At 34.2% G+C, this 21,418-nt stretch overlaps 2 protein-coding genes across 2 annotated transcripts; one reads left to right on the forward strand and one right to left on the reverse strand.

Moving 5' to 3' along the window:
• Positions 1 to 12,923: 12,923 nt before the first annotated feature.
• On the reverse strand, positions 12,924 to 18,166 carry LOC139113892 (lipase member H-like). Its single transcript, XM_070675339.1, has 7 exons — positions 18,157 to 18,166; positions 17,752 to 17,904; positions 14,418 to 14,472; positions 14,194 to 14,342; positions 13,867 to 14,109; positions 13,439 to 13,639; positions 12,924 to 13,093 (listed from the first exon to the last, which is right to left on the reverse strand). The coding sequence occupies exons 1-7, from the start codon at positions 18,164 to 18,166 to the stop codon at positions 12,924 to 12,926; spliced, it is 981 nt and encodes a 326-aa protein (XP_070531440.1).
• A 1,156-nt stretch (positions 18,167 to 19,322) lies between these two features.
• Positions 19,323 to 21,165, forward strand: LOC139113893 (lipase member H-like). The gene is made up of 6 exons (XM_070675340.1): positions 19,323 to 19,393; positions 19,579 to 19,671; positions 19,747 to 19,895; positions 19,980 to 20,222; positions 20,450 to 20,650; positions 20,996 to 21,165. The coding sequence occupies exons 1-6, from the start codon at positions 19,323 to 19,325 to the stop codon at positions 21,163 to 21,165; spliced, it is 927 nt and encodes a 308-aa protein (XP_070531441.1).
• Positions 21,166 to 21,418: the final 253 nt, after the last annotated feature.

The following is a 21,418-nucleotide window of genomic DNA, read 5'->3' on the forward strand; positions in this document are numbered from 1 at the left end:
AATCAGACAAAGAATTTGCCTAGACATAATACAAAAAATCAAAACCTAAGGGGCTCATAAATATTTCAACTCTGATAACCTGTCCGTCACAGGAAAAGAAAAAATAACTTTTTCTTAAAATTGTAATTACGCATAGATCCTGAGCTTTAGAAAAACCAAGGCGCGAGAGGCCCGTAATTACCGGAGTATGTGGTACAGACAAAAACAATAAAGTTAGGTAACCATACGTCATACGGATGGTAGAAGTTTCCCCACCATCCCTCCATGGAAATGATAATAAAATTCTGGAAGGCTCGGAAGGGATAACTCGTTGAAGCGGGGGTACTTCGTAGACATATTATTTTCTTAAACCAATGGATTTCGGGAACTCCTCACCAAAATCTAGAAACTAAGGGCGAAAACTTAGAAGTTTAAAAAATAGAGAAGGGATGGGGTGCGAATGCCTAATAATTTTAAGATAGGAAAAGTGGAGAAACAAGCTCTGCAAATAAAAGATTAGAATTTCAGAAAAGTGAAAATTCGGGAATAGCCCTCCCCTTTTCCAAGCTTATAAAATCTTGTGTTTTGGCGAAGCACGCTCTCTTGCATCTTAGCTACAGCCGCTTAAGTTTTGTTAAAATCAACGTGAGTGTTATTCAGTGCAAGATTGTAGAAGAAACATCGAGAAGATCGCCTAAAAGTAAGTCTCAACGTTTCATATGTATTGCCGCGAAAATTGATTCCACTAAATGTACTCTTCAAATCAATTGTTCTTTAATTTCAATCAAAAAAAGAAGGGAATATCCGAGTCGGAGTTCCGAGGTTTTGATTCTGTTCGTTTGTTCCTGTGATCTATCGAATGTGTGAAAATGCCTGCTTCCGAATATCGGCTAGAATACGCTGTCGAATAACTAGCAATTTTTGGTGGTTCGCGCCGCGAAATATTGTTGAAAGTTTGACGACTATCCACGGCTAAAGAATCGGCAAGCGATTCTCGCCAAAGGTGAATTACGAGGATTCATTCATAGACGAGTCAAAGGCTTCGGAAATCGTCGATGACGAGTCTCCTTCGCCCCTTTCTTTGATAATCTTGTAAATTCTGTTCGAATAAAATTAAAAGTAAATTATGAATTTTAGTGGAATCTTTAAATAAGAAAACCATTAAGAAGAGCCGGCGCGAAAAAACAAACAGATTAAGAATCTGAGGGAGCTGGTCCGCCACTTCTTTATTCAATACCTGCTCGCGACGGCGCCAAGCAAAAAGGTTTTCGTTTCTCCTGCGCGCTACAAAGAGAGACCGTCTTCTCCTCGTCCGGGCCCTTCGCCACCGTCACTAATCCACGGAGACCCGGAACCTTTGTGCGGATATATCCCGCAAGAGGAGATCCCTAGCGTCCCATGCGAAAATTCGGCCGCCGATATCAACCTCTCGAGCCAGTCCACGGAGCCGGAATCGGAACAATTCCGCCCCACGACTCCATCGTACACTCCGAATTCGTCTCTCATCTCTGAACCACGTTTTCCCGGAGATGAGCCAAGAGCCTGTTCCTCTCTTTTTTCTCCGCCTCATTTTCCGTTTGAACCTGAGGAAGCCGACTCTCTGGGCGAAGATGAATCCATCTCTCTCCCAGAAGTAAACTTCCCCGATCAACCTTCATCTCCCGTCCCGAGTATCGAAGTTCTCGAAAAGCATCCGGAACCAAGAGAGGTTAAAGACCCTCTCCTGGAGCTCGTACGCAGGGCCTGTACTCCGTAGACAGATCCTGTTCCGGAAAGGGGCTTCTCCATCGGCCCTGACAATTTCAAACTAGAAAAAATCAGGAGACAAGCAGGTCGTTCTGCTCCTGATTTTCATTTCTTTATTTATTATCCCTGGGTGAAACTTCCTTTCCTGGCCTCGATGAGGCTTATTGATTTGGTTTTCCCGAGATCCACAGTAAGGGTGGTGGAAATCGAAAAAGTCACTCTGGACTGAAGAAGTCATACAAACACGCACGCACGCACGCACGCACGCACGCACGCACGCACGCACGCACGCACGCACGCACGCACGCACGCACGCACGCACGCACGCACGCACGCACGCACGCACGCACGCACGCACGCACGCACGCACGCACGCCTTTCTCCTTTTTTCTGTTCAAAACACGTTGCAGTTTTTGACACGCACAGTGACGTTTCGTTTTTGAAAGTAGACAAACGTTGCATAATAATCATGGATATAGTTGTCGACATTCATGGTTTCCGTGCTATTAACTCGGGCTTTATACCAAAAGAAGTCGCGATTGCTACGATTCATGCGCTGTTCGCGGGGCATTGGATTTTGCTACCCCGTTATGCGTTTGGAGTTTTGTCTGAAAAAGCAAGAACCGAAAACAACTGGCTTACGCAAAATTATCACAGAATCGAGTTGTTCGACGGAGAAACGGATGAAGTATGTTTCACGGCACAGCTACGAAAAATTACGCAGGTAGTGCGTAATATTTACACTAGAGGAAAAAAAACCGCGGATTTTTTGCAGCGATTGCTTTCCAGAAACGTATATAATCTCGAAGGTATTTCCCCAGCGTTAAAAAATTTACCCGAGGACGAAAAAGACGGAAGACAACGCTGCATTCACCACGGATTTTGTAATTCCCCCGTTACTAAATATCGCTGTTCGTTACACAATGCCTTCAAACTAAAACGCTGGCTGTTTGAGCAAAGCATTAACGCACAGGACAGTGACTCTGGATACGGAGATTTTTCTCACAAAATTTTCACGCATGATCGAGTAGTCACTGAAGAAATAGAAGAAGAAGAAGAAAAAGAAATTTCGGTTCGATCCGTTGATGAGGAGGACGACTGTTGTGAGGTGGCTGGATCCTATTATACACCACTCTCAACACATCACTCTTTCGTAACTCGTTCAATGCCTATATTACCACACGTGGACAGCAACGCAAATTTTTCTAAAAAAGAAGTAATACTCGTAATTGAACAGCTAATTCCAGTGACGACGAAATCACCTTCGCGTGACGTAAAAAATGAATACACTGAAAATATTACAAGCGCTGCGCCAACTCCATGCCGGACATGTAGGGGTCTATCCTGCCGACAGACTACCAAGGGTGTAAACGAAACCGACTGCCATTATCACCAACACTAACAACCACAGTCGTCCAGAACAGCATTTGGTTGCTTTCTACGTCAGTGAAAAAGGCACGGAAACTTACTTCGATAGCTATGGAATGCCTCCATTAAACCAGCGATTTTTTCTACGACTCTGACGAAACTCCTCCGCCACGTATCGATGGAATACTACGATGCTACAAGGAATGCAATCTCAAACCTGCGGACAATACTGCTGTGTATTTCTATATTTTATGTGTAGCGGCTATACTTTTTGTCAATTTCTTAGCCTTTTCACCGATAATTGCGACCACAATGATCGATTAATTGTAACGCTGTTTCGTAAAATTTTTCTTTGTAATAAAAACAAAGCGTGTGTAAAACCTCACACATGATGTCGATACGTTCAATCATGTAGTCTAAAAAAATAATTGTAAACCATATTTTTTTCACCATTATGTAATAATAATATTATACTAAATAAAAATATACTTAATCTTATATTCGATATTTTTTCATCTTACCTCTCCCCCCTTTTTTCCATTTTCCTATTGTAACTCCAGTCGAAGTGCTAGCGGTAGGATATTTACGAAGTAGCTAACTTACCGCTAGCATTCTCCAATTTTAATATTACTCTTTTTTCGCGCTACTTATAAGAAAGTAACCGCTTTACCCCAAACCCCAGAAGGTCTCTAGCAGACAGTCGCAGCAAAAACAGACTTCCAAATTCGATCTCCGCCATTTTTTACCCTTCTTAACCCTCCCCTTTTTAAATAAGGCCCCAAATCTTTCCTCCAATCACGGAACGGTCAGTTACAGGGTATCCAATCAGAACACTACTAACTCGGGGTGGCCACGCCCACCAGACACGCCTCTGGCGCCAGTCGGAAAGTGTGACGTCACAACTGTCGCCCCGGTGCTGCTCACTTACTACTAACGTCCTTAGAAACAAAGGCAGGTCAGCTAAGCCTAGCAACAACTTATACTGAGCAGTTAGTCGCAATTTCAGTCTTAATGCATCAAGATCGTCCATTTTTTAAATTCATCTAATATTGACTCCTAAATGTGTGCAAAGTTTCAGATTTTTTTGAATTTTCTATTTTGCGAAATTTCCTTGTAAGTTCCGATTTAAATTATCCCACTCCCGGACATTTTCTAATTTGCGATGCGTTGAATAGCTTCTCTTGCCACAATTTAACGGAGATTCGCGAGAATCGATTGTTACGTTGGCAACGAGTCAAACAATTAAAACATCAATTTTGGAAGCGGTGGAGTTATGAATATTTGACTGAATTACAGTTACGCCAAAATGAAAGGTCAACAAAGGAAAACAATTACAGCAAGAACAGATGGTGTTGATAAGACAGCCAGGGCTAGATCCATTACATTGGAATGTTGGACGAGTAAACAGTGTACAACTAGAATCAGAGAGAATTACCAGATCAGCAAAAATAGTTAACTCAAAGGGCATTTTAACACGACCATTGACGAGACTGACAATTTCACCTTTGTGGCGAGGGCTTAGGCCCCGCCACTAGACGGCAGACGCCGTCCCTGAGGGCAAACACCGATCCGAACAGGACGGACGCGCCAAGCAAGGTTCGGCGGGCGACCACCGGCCCGACGATGGCGCACGCCACCGAGGTAAGAGTGGAAACTCCCCCACTCTCATCTCAGCGGCTATATAAGCCGAGCTCGCGGCAGAGCAAGTACCTTGTCCGTTCCGACTCCTCGTCACGAACACTAGTCCTCCAGATCCGATAGGCTTCGGGCGCTCCCGAAGCCCTCTCTAGTACTCTCCGACTCGGGCGCTCCCGAGTCGTCCCCGGGCGCTCCCGGCGAGAGTCTTCCGCTGCTTTGGGCGCTCCCAAGGCAGAGTAAACTTCAGGTTCCTGGAGACTTCGGGCGCTCCCGAGGCTCCACCACCGAGGCGACCGGATACCGCCGGCGCCCCCGGCTAGTCCGGACCACCGAAATTCCCTGGACGGGCGCTCCCGCCCATGTTGTAGGATCTATCGTACGGCATACCGCCGACGACATCGCCGCGGTCGGGCGCTCCCGACTGCAGCCGCTTCCAGGGCACCCAGTGCCACACCGAGATCCCCTGGACGGGCGCTCCCGTCCAGGCCGTAGGATCCGTCGTACGGCACGCTGCCGACGACACCGCCGCGGTCGGGCGCTCCCGACTGCCGCTCTCCGGATTATCCCGGACAGCCTTCGGTTCTCTTGGACGGGCGCTCCCGTCCAAGCCTAGAGCCTGCCGCACGACTAACAGTCGTCGGCATCGCCGCCGTTGGGCGCTCCCGACGGCCGCCACCTCCAGGGCACTTCGCGCCCTCACGCGATCCCCCGGACGGGCGCTCCCGTCAGGTAACGGATCCGCCGCGCGACAACCAGTCGCCGGCACTGCCGCGGTCGGGCGCTCCCGACCGCTGCCTCTCGGGCTAGCCCGAGCAACCTCGGCCCAGACCCCGACCAACCGCTTGGTCCATCGTCGTCTCAACGAACTCAGGCTCCGGCGAGCCTCAATCCGGCAACCCCCCGCGACACGGCAAAACGCCACCGTTACACCTTTAAACGACGAGCAATCCAACAAACAACCTACTGACACATAATTCTTTTTGTTTCATTATTATTATTTTTTTTATATGTTATTTAATTATCAAAAAATTTTCGTTTTATCTACTTAATTGGTATTATCGGATGTTTTCTTTCACGGTTTATTTGTAATTTCAACGTTACATCATAATTTAGTAAAGAACATTTAGTAAAGAATAATCTTTACTAAATGTTCTTTACTAAATTAAACTTTTGTAATTATCTATGTTACGAAAAACATTATAGAAAATTGTAAGACAGAGTCTTCCAAGGCGGGTGGTGTTACGTAGCTTGATAAATATTGACCGGACACATAGTCTAACAAACAATGCTTGGTGACGTATGCAAACAAACAATGCTGGATGTTGTATAGCCTAATACATAACACAATTAATATGGAAGAAAAGGTATAAAAGATATAAAAGCGAGAACTAACAAAGCGAACTAGTCCAACGAAAGTTTAATAAGAACCAAATAATACCGCTGGCCTTTCAAGACGTTTATACGATAATTAAACGTATATATTATACATTATTCGGGACGGTTACTTCATACAAAATTCTCCTGCATCTCTATCTCCACTTCGGAGAATAAAAAAGCGAGAGTAAGTGCTCTTATCTCACACATCTGTAGAGAACCAGGACCAGCGTAAGAAGTATCGTAATTCCGTTCGAAGAATTACGTACAAATTACAACCATAAAACCATTCAAAGATGCGTCAAAAGATACTATTGGCAAATAGACTCAAGCATTCTTAATCAAGAGTGGAATAAATAAAGTCTACGGGACTCATGGTATACGTCATGCTGCCACGTCAGCAGCGTTCAAAAAAGGTGTGGATTTAAACATTATGTTACGTATTAACTAAACTTATTCCCACACTATTTTTGTATTGCGCGCGTTATGCTCAGCGAATTAGAATACGAGCGGAACGAATCTACCCGCTCTTCAACTTTTTATGTAAAACAGCGCACGAGCCTTCGCAAGTCGTACTTTACTTCATCTTTCTAAGTTATTGAATATACAAGTGCTAGAAATATATCTTTATCAGTTTGGCTCATTACAATAGCGTTCCTATGTTCTCTCTCTCTCTCCTTCGGCATACATAACATAATTGGCGACGAGGACGGCGAAATTAAGTAAACAAACCACATTTAATGCACGAAAAGTTAATATACGGGACGACACAAAAAAAAAAAAAAAAAAAAAAAAAATAAAATATGGCGCAATCATCATCCAGCACGGATAGTAAGCCCGCCATTCCAGGATCTTTTGCAATTGAAGCTTTCGATCCAGCTACAACCACGTGGAAACGTTGGGTTCAGCGTCTACAAGGTGCTTTCTTAATTTTTGGCATCGCTGGGAACTCAAGAGTTCCATATTTATTGCATTACGTAGGATCATCAGCATTTGATGTGTTGTGTGATCGACTCGATCCAGTCGATCCCTTTTCTCAAAGTTTCGATACGCTGGTGCAAAAATTGGAAGAGTTTTATGAGCCAGCTCCTTTGGAAATAGCAGAAAATTATAAATTTCACCAAAGGAAGCAGGAGGCAGGAGAGACAGTGCAACAATATGTGGCAGCATTACATAAACTAAGTATTCATTGTAAATTCGGAGAATACTTAAAAACAGCCCTACGGAATCAATTTGTATTTGGTCTACAAAACAAGAAGAGCCAAGCCCGTTTACTTGAGCGGAAAGATTTAGATTTTGAGGAAGCAGTCAAAATTGCAGTAACAATGGAATTATCTGAAAAGAGTTCTGAACAGATGAAGACTGGTAATGCATCAACCTCCACCATTGATTATTTGAAAACTGGAAGGAAATTGCAGCACAAACACGGCAACGACAAAAATTCAAAGCAAAACTACAGGAAGCCCACAGGTCATACTAATTCTAATTCTAATTTTAGATGCGAAACAAAAACTAATATTAAGTGTTTCAGATGCGGTAAAGCTCATTTAGCAAGTAAATGCACATTAAGTCGTGACACTAAATGCTTTAATTGTGGAAGGAAAGGTCATTTAAATGTAGTCTGTTTTAAAAATACCACTTCGAACAATCAATTACAGGAGATGCTAGCATTGGAACATGATGATCATCGAGATAAATATTACATTGTTCTTAAGGTAAACGATAAGCAAATTAAGTTTGAAATTGATAGCGGTGCCGCAGTCACAGTTATAAGTGAAGCAGATTATAATCAATATTTTCAAAACGAGGTCTTACAAAAAACAAATTTACAATTAATGTCATATTGCGGAAATATTTTACAAAGTAAAGGTTATGTTACAGTTAATGTTCAATTTAACGAAATTCAAAAAGAGCTCAAAATGTACATTGTTAAAGGTCATAGAAAACCACTCTTAGGCAGGGAATGGATTAAACAGTTGTCAAATGAACATGATTTTCTAGTGCGTGGCGCTGCAGTAAACAATATACCTACGTCTCAAAATAAATTGCACACATTGCTTATTAAGTACAAAAAGCTTAATCCCCCGGAATTTTCAGCCATCAGAGGCATTCAAGCTAAATTAACATTAAAAGCTGATGTTACACCAATATATATACGTGCACGGCAAGTTCCTTTTAAACTTATTCCCCTCGTTGAACAAGAATTAGATTCTTTGGAAAAGGCAGGAATAATAGAAAAGGTATCAACATCAGAATGGGCTACACCGATTGTCCCCATATTAAAAAAAATTGGCAAAGTACGAATATGCGGAGACTATAAAGTTACTGTAAATCCGAATTTAATTATAGATGATCACCCCTTACCTACGATCGACGAATTATTTTCTAAATTAACCAACGGTGTCAAATTTTCAAAAATCGATTTAACCCAGGCTTATTTACAGTTAGAAATGGCACCTGAATATTGCAAATTGTTAACAATTAGTACATGTAGGAGGCTATACAAAGTTAATAGAATGATGTTTGGTATTGCTTCCGGACCAACTATCTGGCAGAGAGAGATTGTAAATATCTTGCAGGGTATTTCAGGTGTAGCTATATTTTTCGATGACATAGTAATCACTGGAGAATCTGATGATTTACATTTGCAAAGACTAGAAGAAGTTTTAGAAAGATTGCATAAATTTAATATTCGTATTAATTTAGAAAAGTCTGATTTTTTCATTGACAAAGTAAATTATTGTGGGTATACAATTGACAAACAAGGGATACATAAAGATCAAAGGAAAATGGAAGCTATTAAGTCCATGCCTCAACCTAAAAATGTATTAGAGGTCAGAGCCTTCACAGGCATGATAAATTATTATAGTAGATTTATTCCGGACTTATGTACAATTTTACAGCCTTTAAATAACTTGTTACGTAAAAATGCATCTTTCGTATGGTCAAATTCGTGTGAGATAGCTTTTCAGAAAGCAAAAGAGACTTTCGCAAGTGATAAAGTTTTAGTTCATTTTGATCCTAAGTTGCCTTTAATTTTAGCCACTGATGCTAGTGCATACGGAGTGGGAGCTATTTTATCACATCGTTATCCTGACGGTTCGGAAAAAGTAATCCAATTTGCTTCTCAGTCATTCTCAGATACGCAAAAGAAATATTCGCAAATTGACAAGGAGGCTTTTGCAATAATGTTTGGAGTTAAAAAATTTTTTCAGTTTCTATATGGCAATAAGTTCACATTAATAACAGACCATAGACCTTTAGTTCAAATATTCTCACCAAGAAAAAGTTTACCCATTTACACAGCAATGAGAATGCAGCATTATGCGATTTTTTTACAAGGATTCAATTACGAAATCGAATATAGAAGGTCAGAGAAACATGCTAATGCCGATTGCCTATCAAGACTTCCAATTAATATTGCAGAAGATTCTCCAGACGTTATAGATATTTTTCATTTTCAAACAATTAATACATTGCCAATTACAGCAAAAAGAATTGCATTAGAGACAAGTCAGGATAAGGAACTTCAGGATTTGTTGCAAGCGCTTCATACGGGAAAACATGTTCATAAAAATAAGCGTTTTAATATTGAACAAACTGAATTTAGTTTATTAAATAGTGTTATTATGCGTGGACACCGCGTAGTTATTCCGAAAAAGTTACAAAGTCAAATTTTGAAAGAATTGCACAATGGACATTTTGGTGTAATTAAAATGAAAAATCTAGCTCGAGGTTATTGTTGGTGGTCAGGTTTAGATAAAAACATAGAAGATATTGCAAAGAATTGTACAAATTGTAATGCACACAGAAATAATCCACCTAAAGTAGATGTGCATTTCTGGCAACAACCTTCAGAGCCAATGCAACGGATTCATTTGGATTTTGCTGGGCCATTTTTAGGGAAAATGTTCTTAATTATGGTAGATTCATATTCTAAATGGCCTGAGGTACATGTTATGCCTAATATTACAGCTGAAATTACAATTTCTAAATGTAGACAGATATTCGCAAACTATGGTTTACCCAAAACAATTGTAACTGATAATGGAAGAACTTTCATATCAGATAAATTTCAAAAATTTGTAAGATTAAATGGGATTAGTCGCAAACTAACTTCTCTTTACAACCCATCAACAAATGGTCAAGCCGAACGTTTTGTACAGACATTAAAGCAAGCATTAAAGCGTACAAACTGCAATTCAGCAAATATAAATTTAGTTTTATGTAATCTATTGTTACAATATATAGTTATGTTACATGCGTCGACAAATAAGTCACCTGCGGAGCTATTTATAGGAAGAAAACTATGTACACGTTTAGATCTAGTATTTCCGATTAAAGAAGAGAAGGCAGTTGATAAAAATTATAATAAGGCGATTAGAAGTTTTAAATGTAAAGACAGAGTAGCATGCAGGAATTATTCTGGCAAAGATAAGTGGAAGTTTGGAAAAATTCATACGCGTATAGGAAAGTTACATTACAAAATTGTATTAGATGACGGTCGTCTATGGATCAGACACGTTAATCAGATGCGTTTAATTGGAAATCAGACACCTACAATTACAGATAATCCAAACAATGATTGTTATTGGGACACTAGCAATATAATTACAGAAAAGCAAGATACTTTACTTCAAGATAAGGAAAACTTACAACCTACACATAACACAAATCATAGTAACTCTCATAATACGTTAAGGCGTTCAACTAGAGAAAAGAAACGACCTGATTTCTTGTCATATGAACGAAAGTAATTTTTACTTTAACAGAAGAGGGTGTTACGTATTAACTAAACTTATTCCCACACTATTTTTGTATTGCGCGCGTTATGCTCAGCGAATTAGAATACGAGCGGAACGAATCTACCCGCTCTTCAACTTTTTATGTAAAACAGCGCACGAGCCTTCGCAAATCGTACTTCACTTCATCTTTCTAAGTTGTTGAATATACACGTGCTAGAAATATATCTTTATCAGTTTGGCTCATTACAATAGCGTTCCTATGTTCTCTCTCTCTCCTTCGGCATACATAACACATTATAAAAAGTTAAGTAGGATGGTCTAAAAACTCAAATACTTTTGATAGGTTTTATAATCGACCGATTACCAATAAAAAGAATTTATTTGCAGAAACTATTTTATCTAAAGGTAAATATAAAGATGCATTCTATGTTAATGCTCTAAACATTTACATTGTTATTGTTAGTTATAAGTTCGTATTTGGCGGGCGACTCGCTATGCGCGGGACTTATGTATATCCTGCCATCTGTCGGCGGGTTACGTTCTTTAGTTACTTTTCTTTTTTGTTAGTACGTCCGCTACGCCTTTCGCTCACCGAACCGTATTGTACGTCGTCGTTATTAGTCTGTTAACATATTCACATGTGTCTCGCGCCGATTACGTTAAGTTGCGTTTTACAATTATTCACGTTTGTACGCATTGTGTTTTTTGCCTCCGTACTTCCGTACTCGAAATGCTAACAGTTATCATTTAATGATCTCGAGAACGAGACACGAAGCATAATCTCAATCGAACTTCGCCCGCCTTCGGCGGGCTCGATCGATTACTCAATTTTTTACGTATTTGGGTACTAGACAAATTTTCACTGCTTCAATTTTCTTAAGATCCGGTTAGACCCCATCTTTTCTTATTATATTTTTTAAATATGTAACTTCTTTTCTTAAAACTTCACATTTATCCAGTTAAAATTTTAAATTTGCTTGTCGCAGACGTGTAGTTATCTAAAATTTAATTGCGTGTTTTATTAATAAACACAAATATAAAACAGTATCATCTAAATGTATGAAAATTTCGTTTCCTTGCGTCCCAGTTAGAATTAAATCCGTTAATCTTTGAAAAATTGCCCGTGCGTACTTTAAATCAAAAGACATTCAGTCAAATTCGTAATAAACATGCGGTTTTGAAAATGCAGTTTTATGACTATCTTCCAGATGCATTTTAATTTGGTGAAAACCCGAGGTTAAATTAAATATTGAGAATTATTTTGCTTTTTTTAACTGACTTAAAATTTCAGTTATGTTTGGCAACGGATATACGTCGCCTACCGTCTTATCGTTTAATCCACGGAATACTTACGTTTCAAATAACGTCCATCAAGAAGCAATAATTAAAAAAAGGAGAGTTTAAATTATCTGGATGTGCACAAGATGTCATCTGTTTACGCAATCAGCCCAAAAATAGCATAAGTCATGCTTACTATAAAATTTTGTTCTTGTTCCGAAGAAGAAGCATAACAAGTATGTTAGCACAGATGTTTCGTGAATTTTGTAACAAAGTCAATAGTTTTATTACCATAAATATAAAGAATTTTTGTGAAAGCTAATAATCTTGATACTTGCGGTTAACTTATAATAAAAATTATATCACTTATCGATACTTTAACTTTGAGTTCAGTTAATATTTTTTATATAGCTGAGTTAATCGAACAAACTAATTTTTTTTGTAATTTAATTAAAAATTTTTTATTATTGTATTTTTTTGTATCAGTAAATAATTTTATTCATGCAAATTCATTGTTGATCAATTTAATAACAAAAAAGTTTCTTATTTATTTATATAAATATGTATTTATTCATTTTAATAATATTTTTTATTGTTACCTCATATATAATAAATCTTTATTGATATATCAAATGTAGTCCAATCGCCATACTACGTTAGAGATTGATATTAAAGAAATATGAACCTTTTCTGTCAATAGAAATAATGAATATTAATATTTTGTTATAACTGTATAAAAATAATTGTTAATTCGTTTTTTTATACTGATAATTAAATAAAATGTTATGTACTATCTTACATGTTTGTCGCATTATAGCCAATACCGATCTCAATTTTCACACATCTATTCAGTATTGTATTTAATCTATATTGAATATAGGAAGCACACTTTTCTGCATCGTACGTAGCAGTTTTGTACTTTGAATCAGCATAAACTTTGACTGAGGCTTGATAACTACAAAGATCTAGTAACAATATAAAAGAATAATCAGAAGGCATTAATAAATTAATTTGTTTTAATTTTGTATTAAACTGCATAACGATTTGACATAATTATTTTTAAACATTTCTCAACATAAATTCTTAAATATTTAAATAGTAGATAATTATAATTAATTAATTTTTTCCAAATTTTTAATTTAATTAAAATTCTTTTAATTTGATTAACAATTCTTAACATATAAGTTAAATAGTAAATATTAACATTAATAAAATTTAAGAGTAAATAATTTGCTAAAATTGCGTAAAAAAATTATATTACAGAATTGACACATATAATATTACGTATATTTAGTTGCATTAATTATTACCTTGAGGGCTCAATGGTATGCTAATTAATGAACAATTAGGTTGAGGACGAAATCCATCGGTCACGTAATAATCCGCGGTTCCTGTAGAGAATAGGGTGCCATATTCACCCATGTCCGTATGGATAACATCGACCCATGCTGCATCGTTAGACCTGAGATAACATCCAGAAGGATAGAAAAAAGGAATTGCAGGGTCCAATCCTACAAACAATATTACGCTGAGAAACATTTAAAAATAATTAATTGCTTTTAGAGTGTAAATTTTAAACATATTTTTTGTTAATTTTTTGTTAACGTGATCAATAATAATAAAGAAAGAGACATATAATTTAATAGTCACTTAAGAGTTAATTATTTAAAATAACAATAATTATTAGAAATAAAAATAAAGCATACATTTTGTGAAAATATATAATTTAATAACATACCTGTAATACGAGGTATTTCAAAAAAGTTGCATTTACCAACAATACCAGCAATATGAGCACCCAAGAAGTATCCAATGATGTAAATTTTTGATAAATTTGCACCACTATTCACAAGCAATTGTATACTTTGTGCAAATAAACGTCCTACTTTTTCACCATTTTTGAAAACAATTGAGTCAGAACCATTAGAATATCTACTCCAATCGAGTAACACGACGTTGTCTGTTTGTCCATAACAAAGTGCTAATAATAAAATAAAATAAATCGAGAATGAATACTAATTCTCATTGTTTTATTTACTAATAATATAATATACAAATACTTTACCATTTATCATTAACTTAACATTTTCATGCGTCGGATATTGCATGTTTCCAAAAATATAAAATATTATTCGTTTATTTGGATCTAAATCATTAAGCAAACTTTGCGGTTCTGTGATTGGATAGGAGATTGTTGCAGGAGTTTCGTTATTACTATAAAAAGTAAATTTACATTAATTAACATTGCTAAATATTATTATCTTTCTATATCTTTCTATAAATACAAACCATTTGTAATAAAGCAAATTGATACCAGATGCGAAATCTGAATTCGGTAGATTACCTGAAAAATAATATACGCACTGTATTAGAAACAGTGCTCTTTATTTTTGTAAAAATATGTGAAAAATTCATACTTACAAGAACATGACGATTGGCCGTCTACTGTGCTTATCGTAAAAAATAACAGAATATACGCAACACATGATATCATTTTAAAACAAACAAATTATTACGAGTTGTATTAAACGCGAGAACTCTGTTTCAACTGGATTGTATCAGGTTACTGTTCTGCACTCTCTTCCAACGTATATATATTTGTACCACCTTCAAATGTGTCAAACTTTAATGTTTTCATATGTTAAATACATAATAATGCAGCTTCAGAATACATTATTTCGGTTTTTACATTTCTATATGCTTGTTAAATTAAGAAAAATATATTTATTTATAAATTAAAAAATGTACAACTTATAAAAGATATAATTACTATTTCTTAAACATAAGAAATTAGTTTTTAATAATTAAATAATAATTAAAAATTATTAAAAATAATAATAATAAGTATAATAATTTTATTTTAATTAAAATAGGTAACAACTTATTTTAATTTCAATAAAATTATTCTACAATTCAACGACTGTTGTGTGCATCGAAATTGGCAAGTAAATTTGATCTTTGATAATACGGGTCGTGTTATCTCTGTTATCGCTACTGACCCACTAACAACGATGATCTTTCGAAACCTAGCGACTCCAATTGTTTTTCGACCAAAACACCAAATTTGATGGAACAAATAATTCTTTAAAACTTACTCTTATTTTGTAAGACTAGGGCTGCTCATACACTTATACGATTACCCATATACGATTCATTGCATACAACCAAGAAATCGTTTCTTCTTTATATTGCATGCAATAGACGACAAAGAAAAAACGATTATTTAATCGTATGCAATGGATCGTATACAACTGATCGTAAAAGTGTATGCACAGCCTAAAACTACGCATAATATATGTATATACATTCGACATGCGAAAGAAAAGCGGAGCAATGTGCGTTGTTTTTATTAATTTTTGCACAATAATATTAATTCTTAATATGAAATTTGTCAAGATAAAAAGTGCAAATACTGTAAAATAAATATTAATTAATACAAATTTGTTAGAAATACAATAAATATATTATATAAAAATCTACTTTTGGTTAATATGTATAGTTCTATATTATGTTCTATATTATGTATAGTGTATATATCATGTATAGTTTAGTTAACAAAGTCTTGAATAAAAAATTAACTTTTATAAAATAAAATATTCACAAGGGGTATTTAATAGTGACAGAAAAGTTATTATTTAATTTATATTTAATTACAGTACACATATTGTTGCTAAAACTGAGAGAAGATAGTGGTCTTCTTTGTCAGGAAGAAAATAAAAAAAATTTTTAAAAGAATAAAAACAATTTTTTATATTTTTTTTTACGGTACATGTACGTGTAAATACATGTACGTGAAAATATGTGTGCATGTAAGTGTGCGTTCGTGCGCGCGCGCGCGCGCGCGCGCGTGTGTGTGTGTGTGTGTATTTTGTACTCACCTTGGTCTCAAACTGATAACAGGTTTTGTGATAATTGTATAGGAAATAATGTACTGTTTAAAAAAGAATTAACGTTGACGAAAGATATAATTATTATGTATTTTGCAATATTTTCGTCAGAAGAAAATAAAGTTGTAAAAACAATATGTAATTGTAATATATGTCATGTTCCAACGACTACAGTACTAATAGCAGAAAAATCATATAAAGTTATGAATGCTATATTTCATTATGGTTCTAGTATTGAAGAAAGAAATTGTAAAAGTATTCCTAGAGAATCAAATAGTTGGATTGAAATTGATAATGCGCAAATTGAAAAAAGACAATGGCCCAAAGGTGCTAAAGATCTTTTTATACTTTTTTACGAAAGATTGATAGAAAATAAACTTACTTAACAAATTGCATGCATGGACCAATAAGTAATTAATAATTAAAAAAATAAAGTCAAATTTGATTGATATTTAGATTAGACATTAAAATAAATTTTGCCAAAAAATAATGATACGAGTTAAATTTAATTGATATGTTTTTACTAAAATGGAAAATAGATTTTTTTGCTGAATGTACCCAAAGATTTTTTTCGAGAATCTCGAGTTGTGATAAAAAAATTAATAATTATAAGTTTTAAAAAATTATATATAGAAAGTGATCGATTGGACCAATGTTGAGATTAGAAAATATCAATATCTTTGAATAAGAAATCTTCCAAAATGATTAAAATATTGGTTACTGTACGCAGTAGGCTGCTGTGCGCCGACAAATAGCTGCTGTGCGCCTGAGACCGATATTTACAAAAACGTTACAGGTGTCAAATGTAACATTGCAACGCAGAGACGAAAAGTATTAATTTGGTGCGTCTCACGAGAATGGGCGTTGAATGGGGCTCATTCTATTTTATATGTCAAACATTTTGTAAAAAAAATCAATCAATAATATACAAGCTTTTAAAGGAACCTATTTAGAAAGCGATTGGTTGGACTGTTGTTAAAATCTGAAAATCTCAATAGTTAAGGATAAATAACATAGCGTATAGGTGCGCGAAAAGTATCCTTGAAAATGTTTTTAAGAAAAACCAAGACTTCCCCAAAAAGACTACACCAAAATAAAACACAAAATGTGTAAAACATAAAATTTTCGGAGCTTGTGTATTATTGATTGATTTTTTTGACAAAATGTTTGACATATAAAATAGAATGAGCCCCATTCAACGCCCATTCTCGTGAGACGCACCAAATTAATACTTTTCGTCTCTGCGTTGCAATGTTACATTTGACACCTGTAACGTTTTTGTAAATATCGGTCTCAGGCGCACAGCAGCTATTTGTCGGCGCACAGCAGCCTACTGCGTACAGTAACCAATATTTTAATCATTTTGGAAGATTTCTTATTCAAAGATATTGATATTTTCTAATCTCAACATTGGTCCAATCGATCACTTTCTATATATAATTTTTTAAAACTTATAATTATTAATTTTTTTATCACAACTCGAGATTCTCGAAAAAAATCTTTGGGTACATTCAGCAAAAAAATCTATTTTCCATTTTAGTAAAAACATATCAATTAAATTTAACTCGTATCATTATTTTTTGGCAAAATTTATTTTAATGTCTAATCTAAATATCAATCAAATTTGACTTTATTTTTTTAATTATTAATTACTTATTGGTCCATGCATGCAATTTGTTAAGTAAGTTTATTTTCTATCAATCTTTCGTAAAAAAGTATAAAAAGATCTTTAGCACCTTTGGGCCATTGTCTTTTTTCAATTTGCGCATTATCAATTTCAATCCAACTATTTGATTCTCTAGGAATACTTTTACAATTTCTTTCTTCAATACTAGAACCATAATGAAATATAGCATTCATAACTTTATATGATTTTTCTGCTATTAGTACTGTAGTCGTTGGAACATGACATATATTACAATTACATATTGTTTTTACAACTTTATTTTCTTCTGACGAAAATATTGCAAAATACATAATAATTATATCTTTCGTCAACGTTAATTCTTTTTTAAACAGTACATTATTTCCTATACAATTATCACAAAACCTGTTATCAGTTTGAGACCAAGGTGAGTACAAAATACACACACACACACACACGCGCGCGCGCGCGCGCGCGCGCACGAACGCACACTTACATGCACACATATTTTCACGTACATGTATTTACACGTACATGTACCGTAAAAAAATATAAAAATTGTTTTTATTCTTTTAAAAATTTTTTATTTTCTTCCTGACAAAGAAGACCACTATCTTCTCTCAGTTTTAGCAACAATATGTGTACTGTAATTAAATATAAATTAAATAATAACTTTTCTGTCACTATTAAATACCCCTTGTGAATATTTTATTTTATAAAAGTTAATTTTTTATTCAAGACTTTGTTAACTAAACTATACATGATATATACACTATACATAATATAGAACATAATATAGAACTATACATATTAACCAAAAGTAGATTTTTATATAATATATTTATTGTATTTCTAACAAATTTGTATTAATTAATATTTATTTTACAGTATTTGCACTTTTTATCTTGACAAATTTCATATTAAGAATTAATATTATTGTGCAAAAATTAATAAAAACAACGCACATTGCTCCGCTTTTCTTTCGCATGTCGAATGTATATACATATATTATGCGTAGTTTTAGGCTGTGCATACACTTTTACGATCAGTTGTATACGATCCATTGCATACGATTAAATAATCGTTTTTTCTTTGTCGTCTATTGCATGCAATATAAAGAAGAAACGATTTCTTGGTTGTATGCAATGAATCGTATATGGGTAATCGTATAAGTGTATGAGCAGCCCTAGTCTTACAAAATAAGAGTAAGTTTTAAAGAATTATTTGTTCCATCAAATTTGGTGTTTTGGTCGAAAAACAATTGGAGTCGCTAGGTTTCGAAAGATCATCGTTGTTAGTGGGTCAGTAGCGATAACAGAGATAACACGACCCGTATTATCAAAGATCAAATTTACTTGCCAATTTCGATGCACACAACAGTCGTTGAATTGTAGAATAATTTTATTGAAATTAAAATAAGTTGTTACCTATTTTAATTAAAATAAAATTATTATACTTATTATTATTATTTTTAATAATTTTTAATTATTATTTAATTATTAAAAACTAATTTCTTATGTTTAAGAAATAGTAATTATATCTTTTATAAGTTGTACATTTTTTAATTTATAAATAAATATATTTTTCTTAATTTAACAAGCATATAGAAATGTAAAAACCGAAATAATGTATTCTGAAGCTGCATTATTATGTATTTAACATATGAAAACATTAAAGTTTGACACATTTGAAGGTGGTACAAATATATATACGTTGGAAGAGAGTGCAGAACAGTAACCTGATACAATCCAGTTGAAACAGAGTTCTCGCGTTTAATACAACTCGTAATAATTTGTTTGTTTTAAAATGATATCATGTGTTGCGTATATTCTGTTATTTTTTACGATAAGCACAGTAGACGGCCAATCGTCATGTTCTTGTAAGTATGAATTTTTCACATATTTTTACAAAAATAAAGAGCACTGTTTCTAATACAGTGCGTATATTATTTTTCAGGTAATCTACCGAATTCAGATTTCGCATCTGGTATCAATTTGCTTTATTACAAATGGTTTGTATTTATAGAAAGATATAGAAAGATAATAATATTTAGCAATGTTAATTAATGTAAATTTACTTTTTATAGTAATAACGAAACTCCTGCAACAATCTCCTATCCAATCACAGAACCGCAAAGTTTGCTTAATGATTTAGATCCAAATAAACGAATAATATTTTATATTTTTGGAAACATGCAATATCCGACGCATGAAAATGTTAAGTTAATGATAAATGGTAAAGTATTTGTATATTATATTATTAGTAAATAAAACAATGAGAATTAGTATTCATTCTCGATTTATTTTATTTTATTATTAGCACTTTGTTATGGACAAACAGACAACGTCGTGTTACTCGATTGGAGTAGATATTCTAATGGTTCTGACTCAATTGTTTTCAAAAATGGTGAAAAAGTAGGACGTTTATTTGCACAAAGTATACAATTGCTTGTGAATAGTGGTGCAAATTTATCAAAAATTTACATCATTGGATACTTCTTGGGTGCTCATATTGCTGGTATTGTTGGTAAATGCAACTTTTTTGAAATACCTCGTATTACAGGTATGTTATTAAATTATATATTTTCACAAAATGTATGCTTTATTTTTATTTCTAATAATTATTGTTATTTTAAATAATTAACTCTTAAGTGACTATTAAATTATATGTCTCTTTCTTTATTATTATTGATCACGTTAACAAAAAATTAACAAAAAATATGTTTAAAATTTACACTCTAAAAGCAATTAATTATTTTTAAATGTTTCTCAGCGTAATATTGTTTGTAGGATTGGACCCTGCAATTCCTTTTTTCTATCCTTCTGGATGTTATCTCAGGTCTAACGATGCAGCATGGGTCGATGTTATCCATACGGACATGGGTGAATATGGCACCCTATTCTCTACAGGAACCGCGGATTATTACGTGACCGATGGATTTCGTCCTCAACCTAATTGTTCATTAATTAGCATACCATTGAGCCCTCAAGGTAATAATTAATGCAACTAAATATACGTAATATTATATGTGTCAATTCTGTAATATAATTTTTTTACGCAATTTTAGCAAATTATTTACTCTTAAATTTTATTAATGTTAATATTTACTATTTAACTTATATGTTAAGAATTGTTAATCAAATTAAAAGAATTTTAATTAAATTAAAAATTTGGAAAAAATTAATTAATTATAATTATCTACTATTTAAATATTTAAGAATTTATGTTGAGAAATGTTTAAAAATAATTATGTCAAATCGTTATGCAGTTTAATACAAAATTAAAACAAATTAATTTATTAATGCCTTCTGATTATTCTTTTATATTGTTACTAGATCTTTGTAGTTATCAAGCCTCAGTCAAAGTTTATGCTGATTCAAAGTACAAAACTGCTACGTACGATGCAGAAAAGTGTGCTTCCTATATTCAATATAGATTAAATACAATACTGAATAGATGTGTGAAAATTGAGATCGGTATTGGCTATAATGCGACAAACATGTAAGATAGTACATAACATTTTATTTAATTATCAGTATAAAAAAACGAATTAACAATTATTTTTATACAGTTATAACAAAATATTAATATTCATTATTTCTATTGACAGAAAAGGTTCATATTTCTTTAATATCAATCTCTAACGTAGTATGGCGATTGGACTACATTTGATATATCAATAAAGATTTATTATATATGAGGTAACAATAAAAAATATTATTAAAATGAATAAATACATATTTATATAAATAAATAAG

Source organism: Cardiocondyla obscurior, linkage group LG03 (genome assembly GCF_019399895.1).
Source record: "Cardiocondyla obscurior isolate alpha-2009 linkage group LG03, Cobs3.1, whole genome shotgun sequence".
Classification (NCBI taxonomy): Eukaryota; Metazoa; Arthropoda; class Insecta; order Hymenoptera; family Formicidae; genus Cardiocondyla; species Cardiocondyla obscurior.

What these genes read in the sequence shown, in the direction of transcription:
- LOC139113892 (XM_070675339.1), bottom strand. An exon ending in AAAAAGACAATGGCCCAAAG is followed by an intron (nt 14,473 to 17,751) that starts GTGCTAAAGATC and finishes ATTATTTTTCAG; the next exon opens with GTAATCTACCGAATTCAGAT. An exon ending in CATACCATTGAGCCCTCAAG is followed by an intron (nt 13,094 to 13,438) that starts GTAATAATTAAT and finishes TATTGTTACTAG; the next exon opens with ATCTTTGTAGTTATCAAGCC.
- LOC139113893 (XM_070675340.1), top strand. Translation starts at nt 19,323, where the DNA reads ATGAAAACATTAAAGTTTGACACATTTGAAGGTGGTACAAATATATAT. An exon ending in TTGGAAGAGAGTGCAGAACA is followed by an intron (nt 19,394 to 19,578) that starts GTAACCTGATAC and finishes ACAAAAATAAAG; the next exon opens with AGCACTGTTTCTAATACAGT. An exon ending in TGTTAAGTTAATGATAAATG is followed by an intron (nt 19,896 to 19,979) that starts GTAAAGTATTTG and finishes TTTTATTATTAG; the next exon opens with CACTTTGTTATGGACAAACA.